The sequence below is a fragment of the Crassostrea angulata genome, chromosome 10, assembly GCF_025612915.1.
Source record: "Crassostrea angulata isolate pt1a10 chromosome 10, ASM2561291v2, whole genome shotgun sequence".
Taxonomy (NCBI): domain Eukaryota; kingdom Metazoa; phylum Mollusca; class Bivalvia; order Ostreida; family Ostreidae; genus Magallana; species Magallana angulata.
Genome location: NC_069120.1, coordinates 36,344,223 through 36,356,021, shown reverse-complemented (window position 1 = coordinate 36,356,021; position 11,799 = coordinate 36,344,223). Strand labels below are relative to the sequence as shown.

Here is an 11,799-nt window from a genome sequence, read left to right as displayed (position 1 = left end):
CAACAAATGCTAATATACAAGCACGGTACACTAGTTTTTCTCTTTATCTTACGATTAATTAAACTGACTCAAGGCGTAAGTTGTAAGATGAATGAATATCAAGCAAAGGTTTACACACACACTCACAGATTAAACCTCTGTTTGTTGTCCCCTTGGGCAGAGGCGATGTACGGGAAAATGACAAGTCCGATTTTCCTGCGAGATCACAGTAGTATCTTCTCAACGAGCTCTGCGTTAACATCAAATTAAAAATACCGAGCCAAAAAAAGACGCCAAAAATCGAAGGCTTCAGAATGAAGGTACCTGTTATAGGGATTGATCTTGGAACTACGTACTCTTGTGTAGGAGTTTTCCAACACGGAAAGGTGGAAATAATAGCGAATGACCAAGGAAACCGAACGACACCAAGTTATGTGGCGTTTACGGAGACGGAGCGCATGATCGGGGACGCCGCGAAAAACCAGGTGGCGATGAATCCGAAGAACACGATCTTTGACGCCAAGAGACTTATTGGGAGAAAATTCGAGGAGTCGTCCGTGCAAAGTGATATGAAGCATTGGCCGTTTAAGGTGTTGAACAAGCAAGGGAAACCTATGGTTCAAGTGGAATATAAGAACGAAATTAAAACCTTTAGTCCGGAGGAAATTAGCTCGATGGTGTTGATCAAAATGAAGGAGACGGCGGACGCTTTTCTAGGGGAGAAAGTCACACAAGCCGTCATTACGGTCCCTGCTTATTTTAACGATTCGCAGCGTCAAGCGACAAAGGATGCAGGCGTCATAGCAGGATTAGATGTGTTGAGGATAGTCAATGAGCCTACGGCCGCGGCTCTAGCCTACGGTTTAGACAAGAATTTATCTGGCGAGAAGAACGTTTTGATATACGATTTAGGAGGGGGTACTTTCGATGTGTCGATTCTCACGATCGACGAAGGCTCGGTTTTCGAGGTGCAGTCTACGGCCGGAGACACACATTTAGGAGGTGAGGATTTTGACAACAGAATGGTAGACCACTTTGTGAAAGAATTTAAGAGGAAATACCAGCGGGATATAACGTCCAACAACAGAGCTCTCAGAAGGCTACGTACTGCTTGTGAAAGAGCCAAAAGAACTCTTTCCAGCAGCACAGAGGCTAGCATAGAAATCGACTCTCTGTACGATGGAGTAGATTACTACACCAAAATAACTCGCGCAAGATTCGAAGAACTGTGTTCTGACTTATTCAAAAGTACGATGGAGCCCGTCGAGAGAGCGTTGACGGACGCAAAGTTAGACAAATCAAAAATACACGACATCGTGCTGGTTGGTGGATCTACAAGAATACCCAAGATCCAAAAACTACTCAGCGACTTCATGGGAGGAAAGGAGCTGAACCGCTCCATCAATCCGGACGAAGCTGTGGCCTACGGCGCCGCTATCCAAGCCGCTATTTTGTCGGGGGACCGGAGTGACGCTATAAAAGACGTGCTTTTAATCGACGTCGCACCGTTATCCTTAGGTATAGAAACAGCTGGCGGCGTCATGACGAATCTGATTGATAGAAACAGTCGAATTCCATGCAAAACTAGCAAAACCTTCACAACATACTCAGATAACCAACCAGGTGTCCATATTCAGGTATTTGAAGGCGAACGCGCCATGACTCGAGACAATCACAAACTCGGGAACTTTGATCTCACGGGCATTCCACCAGCGCCCAGAGGTGTTCCGCAGATCGATGTGGAATTTGACTTAGATGCAAACTGTATTCTAAATGTTTCTGCAGTAGACAAAAGCACTGGAAGATCCAATAAGGTAACCATTACAAACGACAAAGGACGATTGACCAAGGCCGAGATTGACCGAATGGTTTCGGACGCCGAAAAGTACCGAGAGGAAGACGAAAACCAGAAAGAACGCGTGCAGTCCAAAAATCAGCTGGAACATTACGTGTATGGCGTCCGTAGCGCAGTGGAAGAGGAAAAAGGCAAACTAGAACCTTCAGAGAAAACGGTAGCGTTGAATGCCTGCGAGGAAGCTCTAAAATGGCTGGACCTTAATGCCGAGGCTGAGAAGTCAGAATATGAAAGTAAACTGAAGATGGTACAGGACACGTGCAGTCCAATGATGACAAAGCTCCATGGTGATCAGAAAGGAGAGAGTACTGGGGGCGGACCTAAAGTGGAGGAAGTTGACTAATCAGGTGTTATTTGTGAAACCACGTTAACTCATTGAATTATTCAACGTCACTGGAGTTGTTTATGAAAAGAAACTACTTATAATCATGCATGCCGACGATATTTAACTTGTAGTCTTTTATGTTATTAAATATATGTTAAAAAAATGTCTTCATATGTTTGAACACTTTACTGATGTATTTATGTTAACTGAGAATCGCATGGTTCTTGGTACTAAAACAATACAATACAATACTGTATGATTATAAAAGACAGTGATTCTCATCGAGAGTTAAAACTCCCAAGACGAGGCAAGTTGGGGACTGAATTGACTTTATTCCGTAGAGGGTCATAAAAATAACCGTATAGATCCACCATATTGTCTTTGTATGGAAAGCATTCTATGAACTTGTAAGTATAAATTTGATTTTTGGAAACATCCTATGTAAATGTAGGGGATAAAATGATGCTCTGTCTAATTGTCTATCAAATTAATTAAATCAAGAACCAAAACCATCTTTATTAATACTGTTTGCGACCAATATGATATATCTTATTTAATTAAATTGTTCATTAACCTCTGCATGTTAGCTCATTTGAAATTTTGCTGCAGAGAGATTCTTATTCAATAAAAACAAAATTATAACTGAAATGCACAATAATGAAGCGTACTTTAAAACTTTGCCATTTCTCAGCAAGAGTTATCTTTCTTATCAGATTGAGTTTTACTTTTTTCCTTGTAAAAACGACATGTACATCACGACGACATGCATGGATCCTGAAAATTATCATACGGGTGGGCCGACGGATATTTGAGTATGTCCGGGGGGGGGGGGGGGTGACAGGATTATTTTCGGTAATTTTACAATACAAGTTACGTAAATTATAAGTTATAAAAATTATATAAAGGACTATGTTATGGGCCTAAAATGGCCCCCTAAAATGGATATCATTATTTTACTGTAATTCTTTGTTTTCTTTGTACAGATATATATGTGTTTACTTAATGTTTAGTTGGATTCAAGTGCCCACAATTTAGAAATATGACATTGTAAAGACAACCTTTTCCCGCCATTTTTGCATTTTTAGCATCAAACAGCTTGTTTTCAAGCCGTTTTTCTTTAAAAAAAACAGAGCGCATGCTTAAACAAACAGAATATTTTAATCAGAGATGTATCTAGCCAAGACTTATAAGTGACAAAAAACTTTTCCTTGTTCAAGAATGCGCTCTATATTTCCCATTCGTAATAAGATTTTTAAAAAAATGACAATTTTGACAGATTCTTATTGAATTATAGAAACAGCGTCACTTCAGACGTCATATACAGGTACTGCAAGTAAGTGCAAATAAATTTAATAAATAGGTAAAAAATATATTTTATACAAATGTACCAACTCTTTTAAAAAATAACATAACATTTATTGTACCCGAAACACTTTAAAAAATGGCGAATTATATGGAGGTCAAATTTTACTCAAATCATAATTATAAAGTTCTTTAAATTTTCTAGCAAAACAATGGTAGATGTTTTTTAACAAATAATTGTACGATATATCATTTATAATTATAACAGATTCAAGCGCCCAAAATAGTGTCAAGTTTTAGACCAAGCCCAAGTCGAAATACCGGTACAAAATTATGATATGTAATCAACATGTACATCTTTAAAGTAAATTAACTCAACATTAATTCTTAAGAACAACTAAACCCTTTCTTTTATTCCTCTCACATTAGCAAATTTCGAGTCTTTCAAAAAAAAATTTGCAACGCCTTTTATTCTGGACTAAAACACTTTAAAGTACACTGTATTTGTTAACTTTAAATTAAATGATTTACAGCAACAATATCCAATCGCAACAAATCGGGCCTTTCATCATTAGGGTCTTCCGTTTCCAACGGAAGACCCTCTTGTTATTCTATTGTTTCTTTTTATTAGGGTCTTCCGTTTCCAACGGAAGACCCTTTTGTTTTTCTACGGTTTCTTTTTTTAGGGTCTTCCGTTTCCAACGGAAGACCCTTTTGTTTTTCTACGGTTTCTTTTTTTTCTTATTCTTATTATTATTATTCTTTTTATTTTTTTTCCAACTCAAATATTTCAAAAACGCTTCCATCGATTGTTTTGAAATTTGCAGGTTTAATGTGTATCTGAAAGATCTCTATGATATGAAAAAATTATTTGATGACGTCATCAATTTCGTCAGATATTGACGTTTTTCACGTTTTAAAAAGAGATTTTGTCCGGAGCTTTTCTCATTTTTGATTTAAGGTAAAGCTATGAGATTTACAGAGAAGGTAGAACTATCGTTTTACTAATGACATAAGGCTGGAAATTCAATTCGGACACTTCCGGTCGAAACCGGAAGCAAAACCAATTTTTTTGAATTTTCATGTTTTTCAATTTAAAAACTTTTACGTATGTATCTTACAGTATTTTTCATGCTGAGTTCAAAACTGAAATCCTTTTTTGAATCGGACGATGCATTACAGAGATATCGGGGTTTAAAAATTGATTTTTCCGGAAATTTTGATTCCACGTCCTTGGTTTAAAAAATAGCGTTATATTCAAAGTAAAATTAACTCGTACCAAAAATAATTGTTAAGTCGTACTTGATCACATTCGGATTTTTTTTGGTAAACTCGTTCTTGAAATCGGAAAGGTTTTTGTTAAGTCGTACCTAAATCATTCGGATTTTGTTAAGTCGTACCAGAAATAATTCGATTTTTTTCATCTTTTTATTTTAGTTACTTTTGTTATTGGTTTAGGAGCTCTGCTTCTTACAGGAACTTCTAGCTTTACTTCCGACATTAACGGAAGACCCACTCGTTGCTTTGCAACGAGCTTTGCTCTAGTTTCTTATTCTTATTATTATTATCCTTTTTATTTTTTTTCCAACTCAAATATTTCAAAAACGCTTGCATCGATTGTTTTGAAATTAACAGATTTAATGTGTATCTAAAAGATCTCTATGATATGAAAAAATTATTCGATGACGTCATCAATTTCATCAGATATTGACGTTTTTCACGTTTTAAAAAGTGATTTTGTCCGGAGCTTTTCTCATTTTTGGTTTAAGATAAAGCTATGAGATTTACAGAGAAGGTAGAACTATCGTTTTACTTATGACATAAGGCTGGAAATTCAATTCGGACACTTCCGGTCGTAACCGGAAGCAAAACATTTTTTTTTGAATTTTCATGTTTTTCAATTTTAAAAATTTTACGTACGAATCTTACAGTAATTGTCATGCTGAGTTCAAAACTGAAATCCGTTTTTGAATCGGACGATGCATTACAGAGATATTGGGGTTTAAAAATTGATTTTTCCGGAAATTTTGATTCCACGTCCTTGGTTTAAAAAATAGCTTTATGTTCAAAGTGAAATTAACTCGTACCAAAAATAATTGTTAAGTCGTACTTGAACACATTCGGATTTTTTTTTGTTAAGTCGTTCTTGAAATCAGGAAGGTTTTTGTTAGGTCGTACCAGAAATATTTCGATTTCTTTCATCTTTTTATTTTAGTTACTCTTGTTATTGGTCTGCTTCTTACAGGAACTTCCAGCTTTACTTCCGACATTAACGGAAGACCCACTCGTTGCTTTGCAACGAGCTTTGCTCTAGTTATTATTATTTTTCTTTTTCTTTATTTTTCTGACTTTTTCAAAGCTTAATATCTCAAAAAGTGTTCAACAGATTTACATGAAACTTTCAGGGATTATGTAGCATTATTGTGCCTCAAAGATGTTAAATTTTTAATTATAATGTCACTTCCGTTTTTACGTTACGTCAAATTTTAAATTTTAAAAAAGTGATTTTGTCCAGGGCATTTTTCAAAAACTCTTCAAGATAGAAACTTGGAATTTTCTGTGTTGAAGCATTGATCGTTTTTATTTAGACATAAGGCTGGAATTTAGTTTCCGTCACTTCCGGTCCAAACCGAAAGTGTTTTAAAATTTTCGATTTTTCGAATTTTTCGTTTTAATTTCAAATGTTTATGCGGTTTGTAGAGTTGGTTATGCTTAACACGAATCTGAAATCCGTTTGAAAATCGGACGATGCATTACAGAGATATCGGGGTTTAAAAATTGATTTTTCCGGAAATTTTGTTTCCACGTCCTTGGTTTAAAAAATAGCGTAATGTTCAAAGTAAAATTAACTCGTACCAAAAATAATTCCTAAGTCGTACATGAACACATTCGGATTTTTTGGTTAAGTCGTTCTTGAAATCGGAAAGGTTTTTGTTAAGTCGTACTTAAAATCATTCGTATTTTGTTAAGTCGTACCAGGAATAATTGGATTTTTTTCATATTTTTATTTTAGTTACTCTTGCTATTGGTTTAAGAGCTCTGCTTCTTACAGAAACGTCCAGCTTTACTTCCAACATTAACGGAAGACCCACTCGTTGCTTTGCAACGAGCTTTGCTCTAGTTAGGGTCTTCCGTTTCCAACGGAAGACCCTCTTGTTATTCTATTGTTTCTTTTTATTATTATTATTATTATTCTTTTTCTTTATTTTTCTGACTTTTTTAAAGCTTTATATCTCAAAAAGTGTTCAACGGATTTACATGAAACTTTCAGGGATTATGGAACATCACTGTCCCTCAAAGATTTTAAATTTTCAACTGCAACGTCACTTCTGTTTTTACGTTACGTCAATTTTTAAATTTTAAAAAAGTGATTTTGTCCAGGGCCTTTTAGAAAAACGCTTGAAGATAGAGACTTGAAATTTTCTGTGTTGAAGCATTGATCGTTTTTATTTGGACATAAGGCTGGAATTTAGTTTCCGTCACTTCCGGTCCAAACCGGAAGTGTTTTAAAATTTTCAAATTTTCGAATTTTTCGTTTCAATTTCAAATGTTTATGAGTTTTGTAGAGTTGGTCATGCTGAATACGAAACTGAAATCCGTTTGAAAATCGGACGATGCATTACAGAGATATCGGGGTTTAAAAATTGATTTTTCCGGAAATTTTGATTCCGCGTCCTTGGTTTAAAAAATAGCGTAATGTTCAAAGTAAAATTAATTCGTACCAAAAATAATTGTTAAGTCGTACTTGAACACATTCGGATTTTTTTTGTCAAGTCGTTCTTGAAATCAGAAAGGTTTTTGTTAATTCGTACTTAAAATCATTCGGATTTTGTTAAGTCGTACCAGGAATAATTCGATTTTTTCATCTTTTTATTTTAGTTACTCTTGTTGTTGGTTTAAGAGCTCTGCTTCTTACAGGAACTTTCGGCTTTACTTCCGACATTAACGGAAGACCCACTCGTTGCTTTGCAACGAGCTTTGCTCTAGTTATTATTATTTTTCTTTTTCTTTATTTTTCTGACTTTTTCAAAGCTTAATATCTCACAAAGTTTTCAACAGATTTACATGAAACTTTCAGGGATTATGAAGCATTATTGTGCCTCAAAGTTTTAAAATTTCCAACTACAACTTCACTTCCGTTTTTACGTTACGTCAATTTTTAAATTTTAAAAAAGTAATTTTGTCCAGGGCGTTTTTCAAAAACGGTTCAAGATAAAGACTTGGAATTTTTTGTGTTGAAGCACTGATCGTTTTTATTTGGACATAAGGCTGGAATTCAGTTTCCGTCACTTCCGGTCTAAACCGGAAGTGTTTTAAAATTTTCGAATTTTCGAATTTTTCGTTTTAATTTTAAATGTTAACGAGGTTTGTAGAGTTGTTCATGCTGAATACGAAACTGAAATCCGTTTAAAAATCGGACGTTGCATTACAGAGATATCGGGGTTTAAAAATTGATTTTTCCGGAAATTTTGTTTCCGCGTCCTTGGTTTAAAAAATAGCGTAATGTTCAAAGTAAAATAAACTTGTACCAAAAATAATTGTTAAGTCTTACTTAGACACATTCGGATTTTTTTTTGTTAAGTTGTTCTTAAAATCAAGAAGGTTTTTGTTAAGTCGTACTTAAAATCATTCGGATTTTGTTAAGTCGTACCAGGAATAATTCGATTTTTTCATCTTTTTATTTTACTTTCTGTTGTTACTGGTTTAAGAGCTCTGCTTCTTACAGGAACTTCCAGCTTTACTTCCGACATTAACGGGAGACCCACTCGTTGCTTTGCAACGAGCTTTGCTCTAGTTTAATGATCTAATTTGGAAATTTTACCTTTCTGAAATTTTTTAAAAATATTTTCAACTAATTGGTCAAATACAGGCACATAGCAACAGGGGTGGTGGGGGGCAGAGGGGCCTGGCCCCCCACTTTTTCCCGCAGCAACTAATTTTTTAAAATTTACATATAAAAAATTGAATCATCATGGAGTTGCCCCCCCCCACTTTTTTTAGGAGTATGTAAAAAAAATTAATATGAAAATAAGAAAATTAGGAGTGAAATTGAAGTTATATACTACAACAGCCCCTCCCCCCCCCCCCCCCCCCCCCGGATTATGTTTTTGAAGATTTTGGAAATTATAATTTTTTTTTTGCTTGTTAAGATTTTTTGGATGAGTCTGGCCCCCCACTTTCAAAAACGATGCTACGTGCCTGAAATATTGTAAAATTTGAAAAATCTACATCGCTAAAAGTATTTAAAGTATTTAGCCTACATATAATGTAATTTTATTCTCATCAATATCGAATACCACCTTAAGAAAAGTTGAAAAGAAACAAACTGAGACAACCCGCAGCGGGTCGAATTTTCCTTCGCATTATCCAGTGAAGTATGACTGAGTTTTAACTTTTTTACCTGACACTTCATTCAATGACCCTGGGTATATTCGAGAAAAAAAAATGAAATCAATAAATTAATGAATTAATTATATACTTTTTTCATCACTAGTCAACCAAAAAGTAAAATTGTGGGTTTTTTTTCCGTTGGCTGCACAGACACCTGGTGTTGTAGATTTTTGTCATAACAAAAAAAAAAAAAACAACTCTATGATAAGGTATAGAGTATTTATTTATTTTTTTCAGAGAAAAAAATTATAATGTCAGGTGCCTGTGGTACATAATTTGTTCTTTAAATAATCGATTGCTTTTCAGACATGTTTCTGTTAGATTTTAAATGATTATGCATAACAATCATCTTCAATATATAAAACACATTTGTGAGAGGCACAATTATGTCAATGGTTTACATAATGATGTCATAGAGCAAAGGTGATTTATGAATGATGTATCCCCCCCCCCCCCCCCCCGGCCGAAAAAAGAAATTCAATCACGACTTATTCGCTAATCCAATTTGAATTAAATAAGATTCTTAAATTGTAAATAAGAGCATTGTATAATCTACGCATATCAAGTAGAATACTAAACCATAAATCTGTATGACAAGTTTTAAATCGTATATCTATATATTAAGTCATAGCATTTTTGTAGTCCTGACAGTAATTAAGGATTTGGAGAAAAAATAAATAAACTTTTCGATGAGAGATCCAAAAAAGCCAAATAACTCAGTTCGAATTTAACTTCGTTAAATATTTTAATAACATTGTGCTTACGTTAATTTATTTATTTAGTGCATGGCGACTTTGATAGGATGAGTAAAGTGCATTCAAAATAAACAAGATGCATGTTGTCTTAACGACTATGGATATTAGTTTCACCAGTGATGTAGACATCCCTTTTCGTCTTAATCATGTATGCATGAAGCGTTGTGTTTCTATATGTAAGCCATGTGTACACCAAACACTTAGCGAGGATAGCAATTTACACTTTTGTCATATATTCAAAGTGATAATAAAAACAGCAACTTCTGCACTAGCTTTCATGTTGCATGACAACAGCATAATATATCGTCTTTTGGCAGATGATGTCTGAATAGTTTCACTGAAATGTAACGCCGTCAGTTCTAGATGATTAGTCCGTATAATGGCTGTATACATATTTATTTTTACAGATTGTGAACTATGATGATGGTTCCAGTGGATAAATAAGGTCGATATGATGAAGTCAAAAGTTTTTCCGCCATGAAAAAAAGTATACTAAGGCAACATATATAAGGATTGCTTTATCAATAAATGTACATTGTAAAATATTTGGTGATGAGGGGGGGATTCGAATTAAGGTGGTATGGGACATCTGTCGATATTAATGTGGATTAAAGTACATTATACTTGAAATACTTTCACCGGTTTAGAATTTTCAAATTTTACAATATCTAACCAAAAAATAGCTTTTAAAAGTATTTTGAAAGGTAAAAATTGTAAAACCCACAGTGGGATTCGAACTCATGACTTACAGATTCGTAGTAAACCCTCTTTTTTTTTATCTTTTATTTGTACAAAAAATAGCTTTTAAAAATATTTTTAAAGGTAAAAATTGTAAAACCCACAGTGGGATTCGAACTCACGACTTACAGATTCGTAGTAAACCCTCTTTTTTTTTTTTTTTTTTTATCTTTTATTCGTAGTAAACCCTCTAACTCACTGCGCTACGCTGTTAGATGACAATATTGAGAAAGAAACTACCTATATAACTGCACTTAATTTTATTGTTTATTTCGATAAACAATACGTCCCAACATGGAGGTGTCCCATACCACCTTAATTAATTTTCTAACCACGAACTAGCAGATAAATATACTTAGTATATACCAAAAATTGTTTAATTTATGTCCCTCTGTATTGCAGCAAGCTCTTTGACACCTGTTTAGTAAACACTACATTTTATTTGGGAAAACAATAAGCTATTAATTCTCTTTCGTAACAAGACTATTATTATTTTCAAATTTGAACTTTCTGATGAAATGTTAACTTCAATTTGCCATAACAGTAACTTTTTCCCACAATAGACAGTTTTCTTTAATCAACATGTAGAAAATACCGGCGCCACTAGGTTTTTGATAACATTTAAAATATTTTACAACCAGTTAATAACATGCCAATAGAATTGAAGTTTAACACTTTCGCTTGTCCTCCCTCACTTTTTCTCCCCCAAACAAATAAGAATTTTGAAAAAATTGCGGAAAGGTTTATAACTTTTAGTTTTAGAAATGTTCTTTTAAAATTAATGGATGGATATTTTTGTTGGCATCCAACATTAGTGAGGTCCATTTGATTATAGCATCAGGAATAATGGTTTTTATTTGTATCGTTCTTAGCCCTAAGAGGTACAGAATAGAGAGGTATCTTTTCTTCAAATGTTAGCAACATCACTAAGATATTTTGGTGCAAGATTGTAGTGAATATTATGCATAATAAAACATGCTTTTTTCTTCATTCCTTATCTTTCAAAATCCACTCATCTAATATCCGACTTTATGAAAATTATAAACATCTCTGTTCTATGTATGTACTAATGAACGAACTCTTGTTTGGCGTTTATTAATAAATGACCATTCATAACAGTAGAATGCACAAAACACGCTTAATCTTGGCTACAAAAAATACTAAAAACCACAGTGAAAGGCAATTCATTGCTCCCACGTGTAGCAGTGAGACAGAGATCCACAAACCGTGTGCTTGGTATTGATGTGGACCCTCCACTGATGCCAGGCCTTTCCATCAAATTAATCTTAAAATCAAGCATTGATAAAATCAGCAGACAGCTACATAGGTTGTTTATGGTGAGCTTTTCAACTTTTTCTGGAGTGAAGAAAATGGCTTAGGTAACCAAAGGGAAGGGGATGAGAGACACCAAGTTGGTCTGAAAGTCCGTCAAGTCAAAGTGGAGGGTACCACCA

The 11,799-nt window shown here is 34.4% G+C and overlaps 1 protein-coding gene across 1 annotated transcript; it reads left to right on the top strand.

The window, feature by feature from the left end:
- Positions 1-233: 233 nt before the first annotated feature.
- On the top strand, positions 234-2,654 carry LOC128167627 (heat shock protein 68-like). The gene has a single exon (XM_052833445.1). It carries the CDS (start codon positions 294-296, stop codon positions 2,175-2,177), a length of 1,884 nt encoding a protein of 627 aa, XP_052689405.1. The 5' UTR covers positions 234-293; the 3' UTR covers positions 2,178-2,654.
- The last annotated feature ends 9,145 nt before the right edge of the window (positions 2,655-11,799 follow it).

Bases quoted from the DNA above. Each gene is read 5' to 3' on its own strand.
- LOC128167627 (XM_052833445.1), top strand. From the start codon at position 294: ATGAAGGTACCTGTTATAGGGATTGATCTTGGAACTACGTACTCTTGT.